Genomic DNA, 24,923 nt, shown 5'->3' with positions numbered 1-24,923 from the left:
AACATGGGAGGAAGTTTAGATGATCTTGGGTTTGATGATAACTTTTCAGATACAACATCAAAGGCATGATCCATGAAAGAAAAAATTAATCAGCTAGAGTTCATGAAAATTAAAAATTTCTGCTCTGTGAAACGACAGTGTGAAGAGAATGAAAAGGCGAGCCACAGATTGGGAGAAAATATATGTAAGAGGCCTACCTGATAATAGATTAATATACAAAATATAAAAAGAACTCTTAAAACTCAACAATAACCCAATTAACCTGATTAAACAAATAACCCGATTAAAACAAATAACCTGACTAAAAAATGGGCCAAAGACCTTAACAGACACTTCAATAAAGAAGATACGCAGATGGCAAATAAGTATATGAAAAGATGCTCCACAGTCATGCATCAAAGAAATGCAAATTAAAACAATCAGATACAACTACACACCTCTAATATTAGAGTGGTCAAAATCCAAAAACACTCACATCACCAAATGCTGGTGAGGATGTGCAGCAACAGAAACTTATTCACTGTTGGTCTGAATGCAGAATGGTCCAGCCACTTTAGAAACAAGCGTGGCAGTTTCCTACAAAACTAAATTTACTCTTACCTTACAATCCAATAATCATGCTCCTTGGTATTTACTCAAAGGAGATGCAAACTTATGTCCACACTTGTGCACAGATGTTTATAGCAGCTTTATTTATCATTCCCAAATTTGGGAGTGACCAACATACCTTTCAGTAGGTGAGTGGATAAAGCATAGTATGTCCAGACAATGGACTGTTTTTCAGCGCTAAAAAGAGATTAGCTACCAAGCTATGAAAAGACATACTACTAAATGAAAGAAGCCAACCTGAAAATGCAACATTCTGTATGATTCTAACATATAACATTATGGAAAATGCAAAACTGTGGAGACAAGAAAGATCAGTGATTACCAGGGGTTAGGAAGGAAAAGAGGATAAATAGGCAGACACTAATTTTAGGGCAATAAAACTATGCTGTAGATAATATAATGGTAGAAATATGCCATTCTACATTTGTCAAAATCCACAGAAGGTACAATACCAAGAGTAAACCCTAATGTAAACTATGAACTCTGGGTGATGATGTGTCAATGTAGGTACATCAATTGTAACAAATGCATCATCCGGGTGGGTGATGGTGATAACAAGGGAAGCTATGCATGTGTGGGGACATGGAAAATACCTGTACCTCCCTTTCAATTTTGCTGTGAACCTAAAACTGTTCTAAAAAATGAAGTCTTTTTAAAAAAGGAAAAATATCCACTAGAATGTTAATAACAGCATTATTTATGTTTTATTTTATATTTGAGAGAGAGAGAGAGAATGCAAGCAGAGAAGGGGCAGAGAGAAAGAAACAGAATATGAAGCAGGCTCCAGGCTCTGAGCTGTCAGCACAGAGCCCAACGTGGGGCTCAAACTCATAAGCAGTGAGATCATAACCTGAGCCAAAGTCAGATGCTTAATCAACTGAGTCAACCAGGCACTCCAACAGCATTATTTATAATAGGGAACAAAGAGAAACAATGATTATGTCTAAAAGCAGTGAGGAAGTTAATTATGACATCCAGATTATAGAATAATATGCATTCATTAAATGAGAGTATTTAATGATATGGCAAAAAAATTCTATTAAATGAAAAAAGCAAGTTATAAAACAGCATGCATAATTAATACTGTTTTTACTCTTTGAAATATATTTATGCAGTGAAATAAGTGGGAAGAAGGGAAGCAAAACTTGAAGTGTTATCTTTACAAGGGACAATTATGGGTAATTTCTATTTTCTATTTATTTTTTAATTAAAAAATAATAATGCATTATGTTTATGGTTTATAAACATTATAAGGGTGCCTGGGTGGCTCAGTCAGTTAAGTGTCCAACTTCGGCTCAGGTCATGATCTCACAGTTCATAAATTCAAGCCCCGTGACAGGCTCTGTGCTGACAGCTGAGAGCCTGGGGCCTGCTTTGGATTCTGTGTCTCCCTCTCTCTCTGCCCTTCCCCCACTCATTCTCTCTCTCTCAAAAATGAACATTAAACATTTTTAAAAAGTTATAAACATCATTATAAAAATTAAGTGGCTCAGTAGATACTAGTTAAGTAGATACTATCATCCTTAAGAAGGGACCATTTTTTGCTGTTGGCCTAGCAAAAAGTATAATGCCTCTTCAAATGTATTAGGGGTTTGGTAAATCCTTGACGACTAGATCAACAGAATGAATAATGGCCTCAGAATATCTCAACACATAATTTCACTACTCCCATTTATTCTACTAGACATTCTTACCTAAAGAACATCCAAATAGTCTCTGGTAATTAAGCACATTGTTACTGCCTTTGGGTAAGCAGTGTTTGAATTGAACTCTAAGAGTGCCCTCTGGTGGCTCACTGACAATGCTTTTATATCAGCTTGAGGTGTCTTAATCCACCTCATCAATGGAAACATGGGAACCGGAAAATTTTTCACGACTGAATGAATTCCCTTTAATGGACCATCCCACCTTATGCAGTTTTTAAATTTCTAGAAAAAAGGAGACAAGTAAGTGGACCTTTGCTAAAATGTTTGTGATGGTGGATAAGTTACTACCCCTGGGGTAGAGAATGGAAGGAGCAGAGAGGAAGGAGGTGATGGTGGTGATGGAATATGTACTTACTTAGCAAACTAAATAACAGCAATCCATGAAAGCCAAAATTCTAGCATCTACAGTATTAACCTGTAGTTCCAGTACAATAAAATCAAAGTTAATTCTCCAAAGCATTGACATGTGGATGTGTGGTTTGGGCATCTTACAATCAAACAATCTCTATTTAGTACATCTTTGTACTTAGAAAAAAAGTTTTTAATTAATTTAATTGTTCTTTATTCTTCCTACTTTTATAATGTGGCATATTTCAATCTTTGTAAAAATTTGGATATAAATCAACCAGAAAAAAATCTAATCATTTTCAAAAATATGTCACTGAACATGGCTGGTAAATATTTAAAATTTCTGATTAGTAAGTTCTATCAACATGTTTTTCTTTGCTCTTTCCCCCACATTAATATATTAATGATAAAAGGAAGCCACTTAAAAACATTTCCTTTTGGTAACAGAGGGTGGCCATTATTACTTCCTTAATCCTTTCCTATTTATTATTCCTTACATTTTTACTGAATACTTGAAACTTCAGAGAGAGTTCCTCTATTAAAAGAACTAGATTAAAGAATAGACTTTTTATTTTATTTTTTAAAAGTTTTTATTTATTTTGAGAGAGAGAGAGCATGTGTGCACATGTCAGGGAGGGGCAGAGAGAGAGGGAGACAGAAAATCTCAAGCAGCTTCATGCTGTCAGTGCAGAGCCTGATGTGGGGTTCAAACTCATAAACTGAGATTTGGGATTATGACTTGAGCCAAAATGCAGAGTCAGACACTTAACCGACCAAGCCACCCAGGCATCCCAAAACAACAGACTTTAAATAAGTTTTCATTTCAATGAATTTCATTTCAATTTTACTTCAATGAAATCATTTTCCACATCAGATTTTAAAATATCACAAATATTTTACAAGTTTCAATAAAGCACCTTTCCACCTTCTTAAAAGATTCCTCACGTCCTAAACAGAAATCACAGGGGCAGCAATGCCATTAAGGAGCACATATAAGGTGGTAGTGACAACCAACAGCAAAATAATCAATTAACATTCTCATCACACTAGTGATATTAACATTTTAACCACAGAGTTGCATGTGTTCTGAAGCTAGCATAATTTCTAAAACAGCCAGAAAAAAAAAAAAATTAAAACAAATTCTATAATATCCTTTCTAGGAAAGTACATTCTTAGGTAAAAGAAAATAACCCTTTGTCACTGTAATGCACAGTAGAAAGGCTCTGGAACCAGACCATTTGGATCCTGGCTCTCCCACTCCACTTGCTAGGTAAGTGGAGTTCAAAGTCACTTGGCCTTACCTATAAAGTAGGAATGATGATCTTTCTTCAAAGGATTATTGTGAGAATTTAATAATAATGTATATATATGTAAAGGACCTAGCAAGCAGTAGAAACTAATTAAAATGTAACTACAGTTAACCCCTGAACAAATGGGTTAGGGGTACCAATCCCCATTGCAGTCAAAAATGCATGTCTAACTTTTGACTCCCCAAAACTTTAATTACTAATAGCCTATGATGACTGGTAGCCTCACCGATTAACATAATTGATTAACATGTATTTTGCATGTTATATGTATTTTATATTTTTATATTGTTACAATAATGCTGGGGAAAAGAAAATGTTACTAAGAAAATCTTAAGAGAAAATACATTTACAGTACTGTACTATATTTATCAAAAAAAATTCTGTGTATAAGCAGACCACTTCAAACTCAAGTGGTTCAAGGGTCAACTAGAATTTATTTCCTAGAAGCCACAAGAAAGAAAACATCATAACATTTATTTTCTGGGTGGACCCCATGAGTTTCTTTCCAAAGGCAATTAAAAAATCTCCCTGTGAAGGAGAACCATGCACATTTTTATGAATCATATTTATACTACTAACAATATTTGGCTGATAATGTAAAAATACTTAATCACAACTAGATACATAAAAATAAATGGTATACCTTAATATCTCAAAGGCAAGATAAGATGAAGTAGGTTTCTGCATATAAGAATGTCAAATCCACAATTACGTAAGATATATAAAGAAATTGACATTCTAAGACATTCTAAGACATAAAAAGACATTTTATTATTGTTTTGCTACATAACAGTGAATACACTCAATTGCATTTTCTCAAATGGCAAATAAGACACAAGATAACATCTCTTTGATTCCTGAAAACCTCAATATCATCTGTCTTTTGGAGGATCCAGTTTCCTACGACGTCTATGATACCTTGAAAAGAAGAAAATATTTAAGATATTATTTTAGTAAATGTTAACTGTTCCTGATAAAAATATAAAATTTCTATGATTAATTTGCTGTTCATTAGCACTCAATGAAATCAACAAAACCTAATACATATATACACATATACGCTGTTAGATATAGTTTATACATACTTAGCTAGATAAATATTTCTTAATAGGAAGCCACATTTCCCCACTGTGGGAATTGTTTTCTACTAATTAAGCATTTTGGAAAGGATTTTGCAGCTGTTGAGGTTAATTTCAATATGGTAACCTGGGTAATTAATCCTTAATTAAAAACGAATAATTGTCTTTATCGTAAAGAAACAGCACATCATGAACGTGCTGAGCATGCTCTATTAAAGTTTTATTCAAAAGGCAATGTCTTTCCCTACATGGAGCCCTCTTAAGCTACAAAATTATATTTTAATATACAATAGGATACAATCAGTAATATGTTTACAGAAAAATGTACAAGGTCACAAAAAAATGAAAGAAATGCAAATTCAAAGTGAGGAATCTTTTACTTGTTTTTGCAATCACAAATATTTTAAAAAATCATAATTCCCAACCCAAGCACAGGTGTGATGAAATAAGCACCATCAGACATGATTGGTTAAAGTATTAATTGGTAAAATACTCAGGAAAAGCAGTGTGGCAATATATGTATCAAAAAACTTTTTAAAATAGTCTTTACTTTTGATCTAGTAATTCCTCTTCTGGAAATCTATTCTAAAACACATAGAAAAATAGTTAAAATATTAACTATTTTAATACTAAACTATATTAAATATTTAAATATTAAATATTAATCAGGGAGGGGGAGATACAGGATGCACATTTACATATACAGTAGGATTAAGACCATATAAAAATAGGCAAACTAACAAAACTTATTAAAAGAGAAATATGAAATGCATGGTTACCAGTGATTGAGTCATTTTACCATGAAGAATTTTCCTTTTTGCTTCTTTGCATTTCCTTATTTTCTGTCTTAAGAGAATTTCTGCATAGAGTACATGTGTTTATGGTGATGAGTTCTCTTCAAAAATTCCCTTTAGGCCAGATTTTGGCAAGTTGGCCTGAGTTATTTACTTTTTTGCTAATGTGGAAACCCAATGTAAGGATTTCTATACCATAAATAGTAAGCCATGTATCTTGCGCTCTTTAGCTGTGATTAAGATATCAAAAGCATTCTTTTTGCTTATCTTATGGTTTCATATGGGCAAGTTTCCTATACGTTGTTTTTTTTATACTGATTTTTTGAAAATTGACAAAACACAGAAATTAAGTTGATAAAATGAAGTACATCTATCTACAATAACACAGAACATTAAGTTAGAGAATAATATACATATAGTGTAATATACATGTATTTTCTACATGTACTTATACTGGCACAGAAAAAAACTCACCATTTTCTTAAGGTCTCCAGTTATATGCCAGATAATCAAGGTTTTACTAGTGCCACCCTGAAAGGTGGGGTCTCTCAAAGCAACTAGTCACCAGAATAGGGGTTTGGGAAGTCACAATTTCTTAGGATGCATGAATTTCAATTTCTGCTACAATCACTAGCCAGAAGCAAGCACCTTGATTATAGGGTGCCCTTATAACTTACCATTCGGACCTGGACTCTTGAGAGAATTAAAAACCCACCCTATTAATAATTAACAAAACAATGAAACCAAGACTCTTCCTGGAAAACCAAGACATATTGTTACCCTTCTTCAACTACACAATGATTCAGTGACATCTGAAATACTTGTCCACAGTTCTTAATCGAGAGCAGAACTTTATCTCCTGGTTCAAACCACAGCTGGATGTTCAAATCTGTTTCCTACTGATGGTAGTAACTAATTTTTGTGGGCTCCATGGAAAAATATTAAAATAGTTATTTAAATAAAGTAGTACTGCTATTCATACATTTATAGGATTGCCCTATATTTTGAGAAATTTCAAATTATTTTCAAATCCTTACTTTCCCTCCAGCCTTTCAATCCTTCCATCCTTCTTTCTTTCAACATAACTTGACATCTAGTAGTGCTGTTAGCTTACTATCTGCTTTTTTAAGAGGTATTATGAGAATGAGTATCATTTATTCATTCATTTATTTTTAAATATGTGGACATCTACTATCTACACTACTTCTAGGTGCTCAGAATTCTGTAGTACACAAAACAAGACAAAATCTCCACCCTCATAAAGCTGACATTCCAGTGCAGGAGACAGGAAAACAAGTAAGTTAGCCAGGGAAGGTTTCAGAAAGAAAAAACCCAAAGTGAGAAAGCTAGCTTTGCTGATACCAGCAAGAGAATTCTACAGAGACTGAACAGCAAGTATAAGGGCTTTGAAGGAAAGGCATGTTCAAGGAACAGCAAAAAGGCCACGTGGCTGGAACAGAGTGAACAAGGAAGAGAACAAAAGAAAATGAGAATGGAGGTGTAATGGAGGATCAGATCACACACGTTCTTATACGTAATAGTTAAGGTCTTTAGCTTTTTTTCTGGGTAAGATGGGAAACTGTTGGAAGGTTTTCAACAGAAAAATTGTAAGAACTAAGTGAAATTTTAACAGGGTTACTCTGGCAATGTGCTAACAACAGACAGTAGGGAAGCAAAGCAGAAGCAGGGAGACTAGTTAAGAAGTGACTTCAAAAAACCAGGCAAAGGGTGGTCACATGGAGCAGGATGGTGGCAGAAGGAATGGTGATAAATGGTCAAATGTGGACACATTTTGGGAGACAGAGCTAACAGGATTTGCTGAGAGACCATACGCTGGGTGTGAGACAAAGAGAAGAATCAAGAATGGCACCAAGGTTTCTGGCCCAAGCAATGAGAAGAATGGAGCTAGCATTAACTGAGATAGGGAAGGCTGCAGGAGAAGCTGGTTTGTGGCGGACCATTAGAAGCTCAGTTAGAGACATATTAAGTTAGGGTTGCCTGTTAGACATGTGGATATACAGTTGGAGCTGGATATACAGTTCTGGAGATCAAGGAACAGGGCTTGGCCAGAGATTAAATGGGGAGCTATCAGGGATGCCTAGGTCACTCAGTCAGTTAAGGTCAGACTCTTGATTTCAGCTCAGGTCATGAGTCTCGGGTCTGAGTTTGTGACATTGAGCCCTTCATCAGGCTCTGCACTGACAGCATGGAGCCTGCTTGGGATTCTCTCTCTCCCTCTCTCTGCCCCTCCCCCACACAGGTGCTGGTGCTCTCTCTAGCTCTCTCTCAAAATAAATAAATAAAGTTAAAAAAAAAAAAAAGAATTGGGGCTTTGCAGATGCCACCACCCTGGAGCCACCCATGCTGCCCAGCCATGGTCAACCCCAGCATGTTCAACATCTCCATGGATGGTGAGCCCTTGGGCTCCATCTCCTTCAAGCTGTTTGCAGACAAAGTTCCAAAAATGGCAGAGAACTTCCATGCTCTAAGTATTGGGGAGAAAGGACTTGGTTATAAAGGTTCCTGCTTTCACAGGATTATTCCGGGATTTATGTGCCAGGGTGGTGACTTCACATGTCATGATGGCACTGGCAGCAGGTCCATCTATGGGGAGAAATTTGATGATGAGTTTCATCCTGAAGCACACAGGTCCTGGCATCTTGTCCATGGCAAATGCTGGACCCAACACAAACGGTTCCGAGTTTTTCACGTGCACTGCTAAGACTGAGTGGTTGGATGGCAAGCACGTGGTGTCTGGCAAGTTGAAGGAGGGCATGAATATTGTGGAAGCCATGAGGCATTTTGGGTCCAGAAATGGCAAGACCAGCAAGAAGATCACCACTGCTGACTGTGGACAAATCTAAAAAATTTGACTTGTGTTTTACCTTAACTACTAGACCATTCCTTCTGTAGCTTGGGAAAGCACCCCTCCACCTCCATCTGTCAAAATCTCCTATAATGTTTGTGTTCTTGCAGCAGTTTCACGGGTTCCGTGTTTTCCTTACTCCCCTCCAAGTCTAGCTGGATTCAGAGTGAAGATTATGATAATGAAATAAAAGTTAAACAACAACAACAACAAAAAAGAGAGTTGGGAGCCATCAGCATACAGAAGATATTTAAAGCCATGAGACTGGATAAAATCACTATCTTGGAAAATGGGACAGAAAAGAAGAGAGAACCAAGGACTGATCTTTGGGCACTCCAAAATTTATTGATAAAGGATATGAAAAGGAATCAGTAGGAGAAACTAGGCTAGTATATGAACTTTAGATATATATATAAATAGTTTCAATGAAGCTATTAAGGTTGAATTAATGAGAAAAATAACAGATAACCCAAATACAACTATTAGGGACTCTGTAACACTGCTAAAATGATGTGTTTTGGAAACAGTTATAACAGAAAGAATGTTCCATCACTTCTGATGTTTTTCATGCCAACTGAGGAAGACTGAAAGGGAAAACATCCTGTACACAAATGCTATATATACATAAGGGCACAGATGATATACTTGCTTCCTGAGTACTAGCAACCCTAAAGGCCAACAGGAGATACTGTAGGGGCTGCTGTGCAGGGCAAAGCCACTCAGAATCAGGTCCTCAACAACTATTTACGAAGGAGATATCTAATGCAAACTGCTGTTGAGAATACGGAAAAAAAATGGATTTGCATAATGGGTATCCTTCAAAGAACATGTTCAAAGCCCCATGACGTCAGGTGAATATGATGTAATAGCTAAGCTAGTTTAATTTGTTTTCATACCTGTAATATTATCAAACAGGAAGTAGCAGGAACCACATGGTTATCTATTAAAATCAACCTCGGCACAAATGAATATAAAAATAGTCATTCAGGCAAAGGCAAAACATAAGGAACTAAAAGTTCGATTTAACTGCACACCCAGTGTCCTGGGTTTCCTCATTATCTACCTCCCACACTAAAAATTTAAATAGTTCTGGCACCCAATCTCAGCATTAAGCTCAAACCTAGGAAGAATCTTTGAATTGCCTTCCCAAAGTAAGTAGGATCACCAGGATTAGGAAAAGGCAAAAAGCAATTCACAAATTTCACAGTAACAATATTAACTTTAGATTTCCAGATTTGAGATAATCTAATCACCAATGTTTTTGGCCACTGGGCTATTTCGGCATCGAATGCATACAGTCACACTACCTACACTTCCAACCCACCCACTTTGGGGGAGGCCATTAATTAAATGTATGTAGGTTCAGGAGTGAATGAAGTGAGGCAACACCCTGGGATCATAAAGCCACTGCTGACCTTGATTAAGAATTTGATAATAAGAAACAACTTACTCTACCTGTGACCCTATCAAATAAAATGAAAATTGAATAAACTCACATAACTTGATAGCTAAACTCTGGGAATAAAACTTCTAAGAATCACTGAGAAATTTACCAGTGGACCTTCCCCAAAACTATCATAAATAAAGTACCATTCAAAAAAAAACTGAACACCTTCAAGAAGCTGTGGACATAATTAGTAAGATATATTTCATCAGACAGCAACTGAGTACCCACACACTGTATTAAGAATTCTGTATTAGAGATCATGTGGAAAACTACAAAAGATGTATTCCTGATGAAGAGAAAATAGTCTAGAGCAGGAGATGTAGACAAAAAATTACTCATAAATACAAATATAACATTAACATATATCCAGCCATCTATGGTTATATACAGTTGTGCTAACAGGGAAACTATTAGCTGTGTGTGTGTGTGTGTGTGTGTGTGTATAACTATGTGCTATAGTCAAAATGACTATAATCAAGTTAAATTTCATGGAAAAAGTAAGCTAAGAGCAAATGGCAGAAAAATGAAAGTACCAAAAATCAAAGGAAACAGCATTTAAGATGGCTTGACTGAAATGAAAAGTCAGATTGGACAAAAAAGTAAAACCCAAAAGTAAAATTCTACTTCTAAGAAACCCACTTGAAATATAAAGACACAGAGGGGCGCCTGGGTGGCTCAGTCGGTTAAGCGTCCGACTTCGCTCAGGTCACGATCTCGCGGTCCACGAGTTCGAGCCCCGCGTCAGGCTCTGGGCTGATGGCTCAGAGCCTGGAGCCTGCTTCTGATTCTGTGTTCCCCTCTCTCTCTGCCCCTCCCCCGTTCATGCTGTGTCTCTCTCTGTCTCAAAAATAAATAAACGTTAAAAAAATAATAATAATAAAATAAAATAAAGACACAGATAGGTTAAAAGTAAAAGAAAAGAGGGGTGCCTGGGTGGCTCAGTCGGTTGAGCGTCCGACTTCAGCTCAGGTCACGATCTCGCGGTCCGTGAGTTTGAGCCCCGCATCAGGCTCTGGGCTGATGGCTCGGAGCCTGGAGCCTGCTTCCGATTCTGTGTCTCCCTCTCTCTCTGCCCCTCCCCCGTTCATGCTCTGTCTCTCTCTGTCTCAAAAATAAATAAACGTTAAAAAAAATTTTTTTTTTAAATAAAAATTTAAAAAAATTAAAAAAAAAAAAAAAGTAAAAGAAAAGAGGGGCACCTGGGTGGCTCAGTCAGTTAAGCATCCAACTCTTGGTTTTGGCTCAGGTCATAATCTCATGGTTCATAAGCTAGAGCCTCACATTGGACTCTGCTGACAGTGCAAAGCCTGCTTGAGATTCTCTCTCTCCCTCTCTCTCTGTCTCTCCTGCACTCACTCTCTCTCTCTCTCTCTCTCTCAAAATAAATAAATAAACTTAAAAAAAAAGTAAAGGAACATAAACAGATCATGTAAATGATAATCAAAATAAGTCTGGATAGGCTATATTAATACTAGACAAATTATCCTTCAGAATAAGAAATATTACCAGCAATAAATAAGAAGACTTCAGGGGTGCCTGGTTGGCTCAGTCAGTTAAGTGTCCGACTCTTGCTTTTAGCTCAGGTCATGATCTCACTGTTCATGGGTTCAAGCCCCACATAAGACTCAGCACTAATAGTACAGAGCCTGCTTGGGATTCTCTGTCTCCCTCTCTCTCTGCCCCTCCTCTGCTCTCCCTCTCTCTCTCTCAAAAATAAGTAAACATTACAAAAAAAAAAAAGACTTCATAAAGATAAAGGTGTCAATTCATCAAGAAGCTACAATAACAAATGTATATACAATTAATAACACAATTTCAAAATCTATGAAGACAAATAGAATCAGGAGAAGAAATAGAAGAATCCACAAATATAGCTGTAGATTTCCATATCATTCTAATAATAACTGATTAAATAGAAAATTAGTAAGGGTATAGAAAACTTGAACCACACTCCCAGCCAAGTAGACCTAACTGATATTTTTAGAATACTACCAGCGGCAATGGCAGAATATACACCTACTTTTCAAATGTATGTGAAACATTCACCAAGACAGACTATAATCTGGGCCATAAAACAAATCTTAATCAATTTAAAGACTGAAATCATATAAAGTATGTTTTGTGATCACAACAGAATTAAACTAGAAACCACTAACAGAAAAGTAACCCATGGTTCAAAGAAGAAATCATAAGAGAAATTAGAAAACATTTTGAACTAAATGAAAGTGAAAACATATCAAAATTTGTGGGATGCAGCTAACGCAGTGCTTAACAGGAAATTTATAGCATTAAAAGATTAAATTAAAAAAGAAGACAGGTGGGGCGCCTGGGTGGCTCAGTTGGTTAAGCGTCCAACTTCAGCTCAGGTCATGATCTCACGAGTCTGTGAGTTTGAGCCCCGCGTCAGGATCTGTGCGGACAGCTCAGAGCCTGGAGCCTGCTTTGGATTCTGTGTCTCCCTGTCTCTCTGCCCCTCCCCCATTCATGCTCTGTCTCTCTCTGTCTCAAAAATAAATAAACATTAAAAAAAATTATAAAAAAGACAGGTTTCTAAACAACAAGCCTTTAGAAACTAGAAAAGGAATTAATTACATCCAGGGTAAGCAGAAGGAAGGAAATAACAAGGGTCAAAAATAGAAAACAGAAAGACAACAGAATCAATTAAACCAAAAGCTGACTCTCAAAAACCTCAACAAAATAACAATACCAGGAATGAGAGAAGTGACATCACCACACTAGTGTAGCAGTGTGTATAATAAAGGAATATTATAAACTATGTGCAAATAAATTCAATAATTTAGGTGAAATGGGCAAATCCCTTGAAAGATACAAACTACCAAAGCTTACTCAAAAAGAGAGAAATTAAACAGCCCTATCTATCAAGCACAGTAATTGAATGCAGTGAGAAATCTTTTCACAAAGAAAATCCCATATCTAGATGATTTCACTAGTAAATTCTAACATTAAGAAATAATACCTATTCTGGGAATGCAAGCTGGTGCAGCCACTCTGGAAAACAGCATGTAGGTTCCTCAAAAAGCTAAAAATAGAACTACCCTATGACCCAGCAATTGCACTACTTGGTTATTTATCCATGGGATATAGGTGTGCTGTTTTGAAGGGACACATACACCCCAATGTTTATAGCAGCACTATCAATAGCCAAAGCATGGAAAGAGCCCAAATGTCCATTGATGGATGAATGAAGAAGATGTGGTGTATGTATACACGCGCGCGCGCGCGCACACACACACATACACACACACACACAATGGACTATTACTCAGCAATCAAAAAGAATGAAATCTTGCCATTTGCAACTATGTGGATGGCACTGAAGGGTATTATGCTAAGTGAAATTAGTCAGACAAAAATCGTATGACTTCACTCATATGAGGACTTTAAGAGACAAAACAGATGAACATAAGGGAAGGGAAACAAAAATAATATAAAAACAGGGAGGGGGACAAAACAGAAGAGACTCATAAATATGGAGAACAAACTGAGGGTTACTGGAGGGGATGTGGGAGGGGGGGATGGGCTGAATGGGTAAGGGGCATCAAGGAATCTACTCCTGAAATCATTGTTGCGCTATATGCTAATTTGGATGTAAATTTTAAAAAATAAAAAATAAAACAAGTTAAAAAAAAAGAAAAGAAATAATACCTATTCTAAGGTATTCTTCCCAAAAACTGAAGAGGAGGGAATACTACCAAACCCACTCTGTTGCAGGCATTACTCTGAAACCAAAACCCGACAAAGATATTATAAATCTATAGGCCAGTAACCCTAATAAACAAAGATGTAAAAAATCCACAACAAAATTTTAGCAAATCAAATCCAAACAATACATTAAAAAAAAAACAATGTATCATGGGGCGCCTAAGTGGCTCAGTCGATTAAGCGTCCAACTTCGGCTCAGGTCATGATCTCGCCGTTTGTGAGTTCGAGCCCAGCATTGAGCTCTGTGCTGACAGCGCAGAGCCTGAGCCTGCTTTGAGTTCTGGGTCTCCCTCTCTCTCTCTCTGCCTTTCCCCTGCTAATGCTCTGTGTCTGTCTGTCTTTCTCTCAAAAATAAACAAACAATATGGGGCGCCTGGGTGGCGCAGTCGGTTAAGCGTCCGACTTCAGCCAGGTCACGATCTCACGGTCCGTGAGTTCGAGCCCCGCGTCAGGCTCTGGGCTGATGGCTCGGAGCCTGGAGCCTGTTTCCGATTCTGTGTCTCCCTCTCTCTCTGCCCCTCCCCCGTTCATGCTCTGTCTCTCTCTGTCTCAAAAAAAAATAAAAATAAATAAAAATAAATAAAAAAAATAAACAAACAATAAATAGATAGATAGATAAAGTAACCATAACCAAGTGAAGTTTAGCCCAGGAATGAAAGATTGGTGCAACATTTAAAGTCATTCAATATAATTCATTATATGACTAAAAAAGAAAAACCAAATGATCATCTTAATAAGTACAGAAAACAGCATCTAACAAAATTCAACACCCATTCGCGATAGAATCTCTCTATATGAGGAAAAGAAGGATTTTTCTCAACCCGATAAAGGGCATCTATAAAGACCCATACTGAACATCACACTTAATGTTTAAAGGCTCAATGTTTTCCCTCACTAAAACTGGAAAAAAGGCAATGATGTCCATTCTCAACACTTCTATCGCAACATTGTATATAAGATCCTAAGCAGCACACTAAGGCAAGAAAAAGAAATAAAAAGCATAAAGATTGTAAAAGGAAAAGTAAAATTGTCTTTATTCAATGATACATGATCATCTAAATAGAAAATCCTAAGGAATATATTTAAAAAGCTACTAGAACTTCTCAAGATCACAAGAGACAACATCAGTAAACAAAAATCAACCACACTTCTACAACAAAACTGTATTACAAACAAAAAACCTTGGAAATTGAAATTAAAAACCCAATACTATTTATAATGGTATTAAAACTATGAAATATTTGAAATAAATTTAACAAAAATGTAGAATATTCATACACTGCAAATTATATAAAACACTATTAAGTGAAAAAATTGTAAAGACCTAAATAAATGGAGAAATACACTATTTTAACGGATAAAGAGATTCGATACCATTATGACAAGAATTCTCCTGAAATTGATCTAGAGACAGGATACAATCTCCTTCAAATCCCAGCAGGCTTTTTATCAAAACTGATAAGCTGATTCTAAAATTTATATGGAAATCTAAGAGACCTAAGATTGCTGAGACAACTTTAAAAAAAAGAACAAAATTAGAGGACTTTACCTGATTTCAAGACTTCCTTAAAGCTATTTAGCCAAAACAGAGTGGTATTGAAAAGACAAACAACAGACCAAAATAAGAGATGCCAAGACCCACATATATTGTCAACTGAGTTGCAACAAAGTTGCTAGGGCAATTCAGTGGTGAAAGACAGTATATTCAACTAATGGTGTTGGAGCAACACACACACACACACACACACACACACACGCCAAAAATATGAACCTCAAGTTATACCTCACACCATATATAAAAATTAACTGTAAATGGATAATACATCTAAATATTAGAGCTAATTATAAAACTTCTAGAAGAAAACACAGGAGAAAGTATTAGTGATCTTGGGTCAAGCAAAGATTTTTTAAATAGTATGTAAAAAGCCTGAATTAAATGGAAAAATTTGTAAACTGGATTTCATCACAATTTTAAAAACTTGATCTTCAAAAAACACTATTAAAGAAATAAAAAAGCAATCCACAGACAAAAATATTTGCAAGACATCTCACAAAGGACTTTGATCCACAAGTTTTATACCATAGTAAGACAATTAATCTGCTTTTTAAAAATAGCCAAAAGCTGTTTATAGATATTTCACCAAAAACAAACAAATAAACCCCCACCCCCCAAACAAACAAAAAAAAACCCTGCCAAATGTATATATGGCCCATAAACACATGAAAAGATGCTAAAAATCATTAGCAGTTAGGGAAACATAAATTTAAAACACAGTGAAATGTTACTACTTATCCAACAGAATGATTAAAGTTAAAAAGACTAGTAATACCAAGTGTTGGGGAGGATGTGGAACACTAGAACTGTCAGTGGGAATGAAAGATGGTTCAGCTACTTTGACAGTGTCTTATGAATTTAAACATGTCCTTATCCTATGACCAACTAATCCTAACCCTAGGTATTTACCCAAGAGAAATGAAAATATGTCAATACAATGACTTGTACTTGAACATTTATGCAGCTTTATTCAAAGCAGCCCCAATGGAAAGAATCCAAAATGTCCATTAACTGGTGAATAGATCAAAAAATTGTGGTTTATCCATACGAGAATGTTATTCAAAAATAAAAAGGGATAAACTATTGGTAACATAACAACAAAGATAAATCTCACAAGCATTATAATAAGTGAAAAAAGCCAGACTTTACAAAAGGCTCCAGACTGTATAATTCCATTTACATGAAATTCTAGAAAGGGCAAACATGAAATTCTACAAATTCAGGAAATTTTAAAAAGTGATAGGAAGGAGATCAGTGACTGCCAGGGTGGAGATTAAAGTGAAGACACTGACTGCAAAAGAGCATGAGAACTTTTTGGGGGTGATGTAACAGTCTTTATTATGCTCGTGGTAGTAATCATACAACTGTACATAAATTTGTCAAAACTCATCACAGTGTATACTTAAAACCAGTGAATTTTTCTGTATGTAAATTATACCTCAAAAGAGTTTATCTAAGATAAAGTGCTTTAAAAAGAGTTAAGAGGAAAACTATGAGTAGGAGACAATATTAATAGTTGTCATTACCATATTATCACTAAGCATATATTATATGCCAGGTGTTTAACTTATATGATCATATTTTATCTCAAAACCACCATGCAGTATTTACCCAAAGAATATAAAAAACACTAACTTGCAAAGATATATGTACCCCTATGTTTACTGTGACATTACTTACATATCCAAGTTATAGAAGCAACCCAAATATCTACGTATATACAGACGAGTAAAGATGTAGTATATATATTTTCTTTTTTTTTTTTTTTTGTAGTATATATATTTTCAATGGACTATTACTCAACCATAGCAACAACATGGATGGATCTACAGGATATACACTGCTAAGTGAAATAAATCAGAGAAAGAAATACCATATAATTTCACTCATTATGTGGAATTTAAGAAACAAAACCAACGTACAAAGAAAAAAGAGACGAACCAAAAAACAGACTCTTAAACAGAGAACTGATGGTTACCAGAGGGGAGGTGGAGTGCGGGGCAGGAGGGGGATGGCGGAACAGATGAAATAAAGGGGATTAAAAGTGTATTTATCATGATGAGCACTGAGTAATGTACAGAATTGTTGAATCACTATATTGTACACCTGAAACTAATATAACAATGCATTAATTATACTGGAATTAAATTAATTAACTTTTAAAAACCACCAGGCAAATTAGGCACTATTTCTATTTTCTTTAATAAATAACAAGATTAAATAAAGAGCTAGTAACTAGCAGAGGGAAGATGATTTGAGTAAGCCCAGGCCCCTTTAAAACAAAGCCATACACTCAGAAAAGAGTTTTACTTTACTAGAGTTTAAAAAGCACAATATTGAGTATGAGATAGGTCTATTCATATAAGAAGGGTTTAACAGTGCTTACCTATGGGACACAGGACATGAGTAAGTATAAAGAAAATTTCTACCTTATACTTTAAAATAATGCATTGTTTAAAAATACTTTAAACAAACATTTTATATCTGTTAATACACTTATTTAAAAAGATATTATATATCCCCAATTATTAAATTCATAACGGGTCCTAGTCTTTTGATTGCCATAACCTAAAAATTGTGAAATATTTAGTAAAATATCCTTCTATACATGCCTAATGTTTAAGAAGAGCTCAATGACATCTAGAAATCAACACTTGAAAAATGGCTTATGTTAATCCAAAATAAATATTTAGACAACAAATAAATACTTGTTGAATGATTAGTGATCACACCTCAGCTTATTTAAAATTCTGAAAGATGATGCATCACACAAGGACAATGCCTACAAGTAAAAATTTTCTTTATACACATAAGCTAGTATCTGAAGTTTTTCTGCTAAACTATTAGGAGAGGGGCACCTGGGTGGCTCAATTGGTTAAGTGTCTAATGTCAGCTCAGGTCATGATCTCACAGCTTGTGGGTTCGAGCTCCATGTCGGGCTCTGTGCTGACAGCTTGGAGCCTGGAGCCTGCTTTGGATTCTGTGTCTCCCTCTCTCTCTGCCCCTCCCCTACTCATGCTCTGTCTCTCTCAAGAATAAACATTAAAAAAAACAAAACAAAACTAAACTATCAGGAGAGATATTGGGATAATCAACTGCATCTAATTGAAGTCTGCTTACAACTGCAGAACCTAGTAATCCTGATGGGACATGACATACCAGGAGATCAAATTAATTAGCAGTCAAAAGCTAATTAGCAGTAATGATTAAAAAAGTAAATAAGATGAAATATAGGTGGGATACTAGACATAAAAGTATGAGTATAACATGCATGGTTTTAAGAGTCTGTACTGGTCTTCTTACCTTCAATTTTGTCCCCTTTAAGTCCCCTTTACAAGATTTTCATAACTACAGTAATTTGGTTATAAACAAAAGATGCCAAAAGATTACAGCAGTATGGAACATGCCGGGAGAAAACAGGTAGTGAAAGCCATTACAGAAGAATTTCAAGATAGGGCCTGAACTAAAATATCTGGATAATGAGACAAAATAAAAGAGAAACATGAGCGACATTATGAATCATGGAAAGAAATCTTAGAATACAGTAATGGCATACATATGGGGCTAAGAAATGGTTTGCTAATTTGTTTCCACATACCCTAAATTACAATTACAAAGACACGAAAAAACCCAGAGAGAGTGTATAAACAAAGTAGGTACTAAATAAGAAAAGAAAAACCAAAGAAGAGGATAAAAAACAGAAGTAGGTTGGGATGCCTGGGTGGCTGAGTTGGTTAAGTGTCTAACTCTTGATTTTAGCTCCGGTCATGCTATCACGGTTGTAGGATGGAGTCCCACATGGGCTTGGGATTCTCTTTCCCCCCTCCCTCGTGCCGTCTCTCTCTCTCTCAAAATAAATAAACTTTAATTTTTTTTTAAATTTATTTTATTTATTTTTGAGAGAGAGAAAGAGACAGAGCATGAGCCAGAGAGGGGCAGAGAGAGAAAGAGACAGAATCCAAAGCAGGCCCCAGGCTCTGAGCTGTCACCATACAGCCCAATGCAGGGCTCGAACTCACAAACCGTGAGACCATGACCTGGGCTGAAGTCAGACGCTTAACTGACTGAGCCACCCAGGCACCCCAAAACTTCAACAAAAAGAAAGAAAGAAAGAAAGAAAGAAAGAAAGAAAGAAAGAAAGAGAGAGAAAGAGAGAGAGAGAAAGAAGAGAAAGAAAGAAAGAAAGAAAGAGAAAGAGAGAGAGAGAAAGAAGAGAAAGAAAGAAAGAAAGAAAGAAAGAAAGAAAGAACGAACAGAAGCAGGAATTAAAAGACAGCATGGTGGCCAAAATATTGCAAATTTCTTCTTGAGAAATTGATACAGAAAGATCACTTTTATTATAGAATGATTATTAAAAGAGGAGCTCTTTTAAGACAGAAAAAGAAGAGCTGTGTTTTTGTTATAATGAATTTAAAACTTTGGACAAGATACTTAATTTGAAATTTCTAAGGACAAATACTGGGAATAAGATCAAGGAAATAAAAGAATGTATAATGGAGCAAGTTGCATGTCATCTGTATAATGAATATAATTAAAGCTCTTGCAATGATTTTCAGCAAGACATGGAGTATGAGACAAAGCCTCAAGGAATCTCTATTTTAACTAAGAAAATGGGAGGATCTTCTAAAGAGAAACTAAAAAAGTAAACCAAGCCCCAGATCCATACATTCATTTGCTTTCAGACTTGCTCCCTACCAAATGGATCGATCCACTGACCCTTCAGACTCAGTATGACCAACAATGGGTTCATCTTCCTCACTGTCAAACCTGTTTCCCCATGTGTATGAATGGCACCACCATCCACCCAAACACCTGTCTGTAACTTGAGAGGCCACCTGTCTCTTCCCATGCCTAATCAGTGACCTAGTGCTGCTAATTAAAATTCTTTTATTTTCCTCCTTCCTCCTTTTATTTCCTCCTTTTATTATAGTTCTTTCTTTTATGTTCCCCCTTTCTATTCCCATTGCTGGTCCTTTCATTTAGGCCTTCAACAAATTTCACCTAGACTATTATAATAGTTTCCAAACAGGCCCCCCTGACTCCAAACTTTCCATAGATCACCTTATCCCAATACAGAACCCACTTAATGAATTTTTTTTTAATGCTTATTTATTTTTGAGAGACAGAGCGCGAGGAGGGGAAGGGCAGAGAGAGAGGCAGACACAGAATCCAAAGCAGGCTCCAGGCTCCACGCTGGCAGCACACAGCCTGACACAGGGCTCTAACTCACAGACTGTGAGATCATGACCTGAGCCGAAGTCGAATGCTTCACTGACTGACACACAGGCGTCACCCCCTGCCTTGATTTTTTAATGCATAAACCTTTCTTCTTAAAATATGGCAATGAAAATAAAACCTAAACTCCTCAGCACAATACAAAATCCTTTATAAGACCCTTCCTACATTCCCTCATATTCTGGGTCCCCTCCATGCTGAACTACTTGCAATTTCCCCAGCATACTCTATGACATCCTGTTCTCTCTGCCTACAGAACCTTTTCAGAATTCCTCATGGCTAACTCCTAACCACTCTTCAAGGCTCAATCACTCGATTTTGTTAACCCTCTCTCCTTGACTATAAATAACTCGCAAACAAGGATTGTGTTTGTGATCTCCCAGCACTTACTTAGTAGAGCAGGTAGATGAATGTATATTCATTAATATACTTAATGAATATGAATATATATTATATATTCATTAATATACTTAGTTACTGGGTGATGGGTGACTGGTGACTGAGTAAGAACAAAATTTGCTCAAACATAAACGATTAAAAACAGTCACCTCTCAGTTTTGATAGGGAGTAAGACAGATATAAAAGAAAGAAGAATCAAAAGAAGAAAAAAAAACTAAAGCCAGAGTCAATTAGGAGGTTAAAAAAAAAATCTATGTAATAAAATATGAGTACTAGCAAACAGAGGGACAACTAGTTTCTAAAGGAACTGAGAACCATATACACTGCCCAATCATTTGCTGTACCCCAATTTTTTTAACGGTAACTCGTAATCTGTTAAATAAATGGATAAAGGCCCAAGGACAAAATTAATTATTTGGCAGGAGGATGAATAAAAACAACACAGCAAATGACTGTATCACAGAATAGAAAAAGTTTCAAGAATTCTTACAAAATTCACTGAAAGTTTGGTTAAATCCCCCCACTCAAATAAAAGAAAAAAGAAGTATTATTTCATTTATATGTATGTACATCTAAAACTACAATTTACTAGGTGATCATACTGGGTGTTAATTTCACCACACAGAATATAACCTCAGAAGTTCGTTAATGCAAGAAAAGTTATGTATTCTTTTAGCTGTCGAGTGGGAGTTAAGAAAAGAAAATAGAACTCACTGTCCACGAGGATACCAACGGTGCTTAGTAGTAAAGAACATTTTGCTAAGTTGTTCTATCATAGGTCCTTGCTCCAAGGGTTCCTTTTTTTCTTCTAATCTGGTTTTCAGCACTTGATCATGTGTTTCTTCATTATTACACACAGGATCTGGCCGTGGGATAGGCTACAAAACAATAAGTAACGAACAACATCAAAAGGTAGGAATGTTAGCCAGCAGTACATTGAGTTCACAATACAACAATACCCATATTCAGGAATCTATTACAGTACCTCAAGGTAGATAAGTTTTCAGAACAGAATTTTGCTTTAGTTGCATTATCCACTAAAGAATCAGAAATACTTTTCCTCTCCTATCAAGTTTTGGGTTTCTTTTCCAGTAATAAATTTCTTTATTTAATGTTATTTTCCCCCAGTAATAAAGTACTTATTATTTTAATTTCTATTCCTAAAACTATAAATTGTACCCATTATTTTTTAACTTAAAAGTTTACAGTCTCGGGCACCTGGGTGGCTTAGTCGGTTAAGCATCTGGCTTCAGCTCAGGTCATGATGTCACTGTATGTGAGTTTGAGCCCCACGTTGAGATCTGTGCTGACATCTCAGAGCCTGCTTCAGTTTCTATGTGTCTCTCACTCTGCCCCTCCCCTACTCATGCTCTGTCTCTCTCAAATATAAATAAACATTAAAAAAAAAGTTTATAGTCTCTAACCTTGCTTATCATTAAAGTGAAATACAATGAAAAACATTTAATAAAATTTTTTTAATGTTCATTTATTTTTGATAGAGATAGAGAGACAGAGTGCGAGCAGGGGAGGGTCAGAGAGAGAGGGAGACACAGAATCTGAAGCAGGCTCCAGGCTCTGAGCTATCGGCACAGAGCCTGACACAGGGCTCAAACTCATAAACTGCGAGATCATGACCTGAGCTGAAGTTGTACACTTAACTGACTGAGCCACCCAGGTGCCCCACGGTGAAAAACATTTCATTGAAATGGTATTTCTTATATCCAAAGGAAATTTTTAAAATTTCAATGTTTTCATTTACGTGACTGAAATGTCATCAAATGATGCTTTATGGTAACTTGAGAAATTTTTTGCCCAAAGACATCAATTACTAAAATCTCATCTCCTCTACAACACATTATGAGTGATATGACATATTCCCATCAGTAACACTAGCTCATTAAAGCCTTAAAGAATCACTGTCTTGGGGGCACCTGGATGACTCAGTCAGTTAAGTGTCCAACTCTTGACTTCAGCTCACATCATGATCTCACGGTCGTGAGATTGAGCCCTGAATCGCATCAGGCTCTGTGCTAGGTGTGCAGCCTGCTTGCGATTCTCTGTCCCTCTCCCTCTGCGCTCCCCAACCTGTAAGTGTACTCTCTCTCTCTCAAAAAAAAAAAAAGTCACTGTTTTGGAAAGTGAAGTCATGTATATTTTAAATATTAAATGACACTGTATGTAACAGAGGTGGGAACATTGCCTTGCTTTACAGATACCATATATATTACAATACAATGAAAATCTGAATTTACAACCAGAAAGGAAACAATTCAAACGTAAGAGTCCTCACATTCATACACTATTAATGTCAACTACAACATTCTACCATTGTATTAAATGTTACAGCATATACTTATATTTATTTGGTATATGCACATGACAAAATAAGACTTCTTTAAAAAGCAGTATGTATGGGCATGAAGGTGATACAATTGACTTAGTACTACAGAAATGCAAAGTAACAAAGATATCAGTGAGAAGTAGAATAGGAGCCAAAGTCAGAACTTTGTCAGAGTGCAGAATATATTCTACAAGGTATAACAAATATTATGAGTAAAGGAAAGTAGGTAAGAACATACAATAGGGATAAGCTTTAAAAATGGATCTTGAGAAACCAGATTATGAAAGGTCTTCAAATTAGATTTACCAGTAACAATTTGAGGTAAGCAGAAATAAGGAACCACTTACATAGTGTAGGAGAAAATTAGGAAGTAGAACAATAAAAGAAGTTAAGGACTTGAGCTTTGGTCTCTAATTCTGCCACTTACTAGCTCCTGACCTTGAACAAGTTACTTAAGGTCTTAATTTCTATTTATGTAAAACCAGAGAAATAATACCTACCCAATAAGGGCTTAATGAGGATTAAATGAAATAATCATATATAGTATGCTTAGCTGTCCCTCGTCCTCTTTTTTTTTTTTTTTTAATGTTTATTTATTTTTGAGAGTGAAAGAGAGAGAGAGCACACACATGAGCAGGGGAGGGGCAGAGAGAGAGGGGGACAGTGGATCCTAAGTGGGCTCTGCACTAACAGCAGAGAGCCCAAGGCAGGGCTCAAACTCATGAACCATGAGATCATGACCTGAGCCGAAGTCAGACGCTCAACCAACTGAGCCACGCAGACGGCCCTGTCCCTTGTACTCTTAAGAGTTCAATAATGGTAGGTAGCTACTAAGATTTAAGGCCTCAAACAGAAAACTTTAAATTTATAATTTAAAGAAAAAGCTCTCCTTAGACATTTAAAGTAATTTTAAAAGATCATCACTTGTATGTAAAGTAAAATATTAGCATCTTTGCAAGCTACTATCAGACCCTCAGGGATCTAGCAAACACAGGATTAGAGCCTATAATAATTTTCTTTTAGGTTACTATACTTGATGCTAAAGATTAAATGTTTTTAGTATTATCAAAAGTTAAGTTGTTTTCAAGTGTTAATGAATGTTCACGGTCTTTCTTCCTATTCCCAAGCAGGCTCAATTCTAACATATCACAAATTCTCTCTGCTCTGTATGATTAAAAACACTTCTTTACCAGGCACATAGATAAAAGACATTGGAATTAATGGATTCTTCGAGTCTACACCAAGAGCCTCTGGCTGACTCAGAATTGATTTTTAGGTAGTATCTGATCTCCTTAACCAAAGAAAGGATATGTGAATGTTTCAGTAAAAAAGAAAAACTAAAATAAAACTGAATGTCAACTTTGAAAACTATTCAGAACTATCATCCCGAATTTCCCTTGTTTCTCTTAAGGATTTTCAAAATTTGACTTTTGAAATTTGCCACTAAATCAGCCACTAAAAAGAACCGTCTAGTACTTACATTTTACTTTATTTTTCCAAGTCTTTATTTT

At 36.0% G+C, this 24,923-nt stretch overlaps 1 protein-coding gene and 1 pseudogene across 4 annotated transcripts in view; one reads left to right on the top strand and one right to left on the bottom strand.

Moving 5' to 3' along the window:
• Positions 1 to 4,387: 4,387 nt before the first annotated feature.
• The window catches only part of MRPL42 (mitochondrial ribosomal protein L42), a 33,773-nt gene continuing 13,237 nt past the window's right edge, over positions 4,388 to 24,923 (bottom strand). For 2 of the 4 annotated variants that reach the window (XM_049626090.1, XM_049626091.1), the window contains exons 5-6: positions 21,786 to 21,949; positions 18,647 to 18,909 (exon numbers count right to left, since the gene is read on the bottom strand). In XM_049626090.1, the coding sequence (XP_049482047.1) occupies positions 18,786 to 18,909; positions 21,786 to 21,949 (288 nt within the window). In that variant the 3' untranslated portion in view covers positions 18,647 to 18,785. Of the gene's footprint in view, positions 4,892 to 18,645; positions 18,910 to 21,785; positions 21,950 to 24,923 lie in introns of those variants that run through there. The other 2 variants (XM_049626093.1, XM_049626092.1) reach the window with 2 other exon arrangements.
• LOC125919420 (peptidyl-prolyl cis-trans isomerase A-like) lies at positions 7,101 to 9,004 on the top strand (annotated as a pseudogene).

The sequence above is a fragment of the Panthera uncia genome, chromosome B4, assembly GCF_023721935.1.
Source record: "Panthera uncia isolate 11264 chromosome B4, Puncia_PCG_1.0, whole genome shotgun sequence".
In the NCBI taxonomy this organism is placed as follows: Eukaryota; Metazoa; Chordata; class Mammalia; order Carnivora; family Felidae; genus Panthera; species Panthera uncia.
This window is presented reverse-complemented; position numbering and strand designations above follow the sequence as displayed.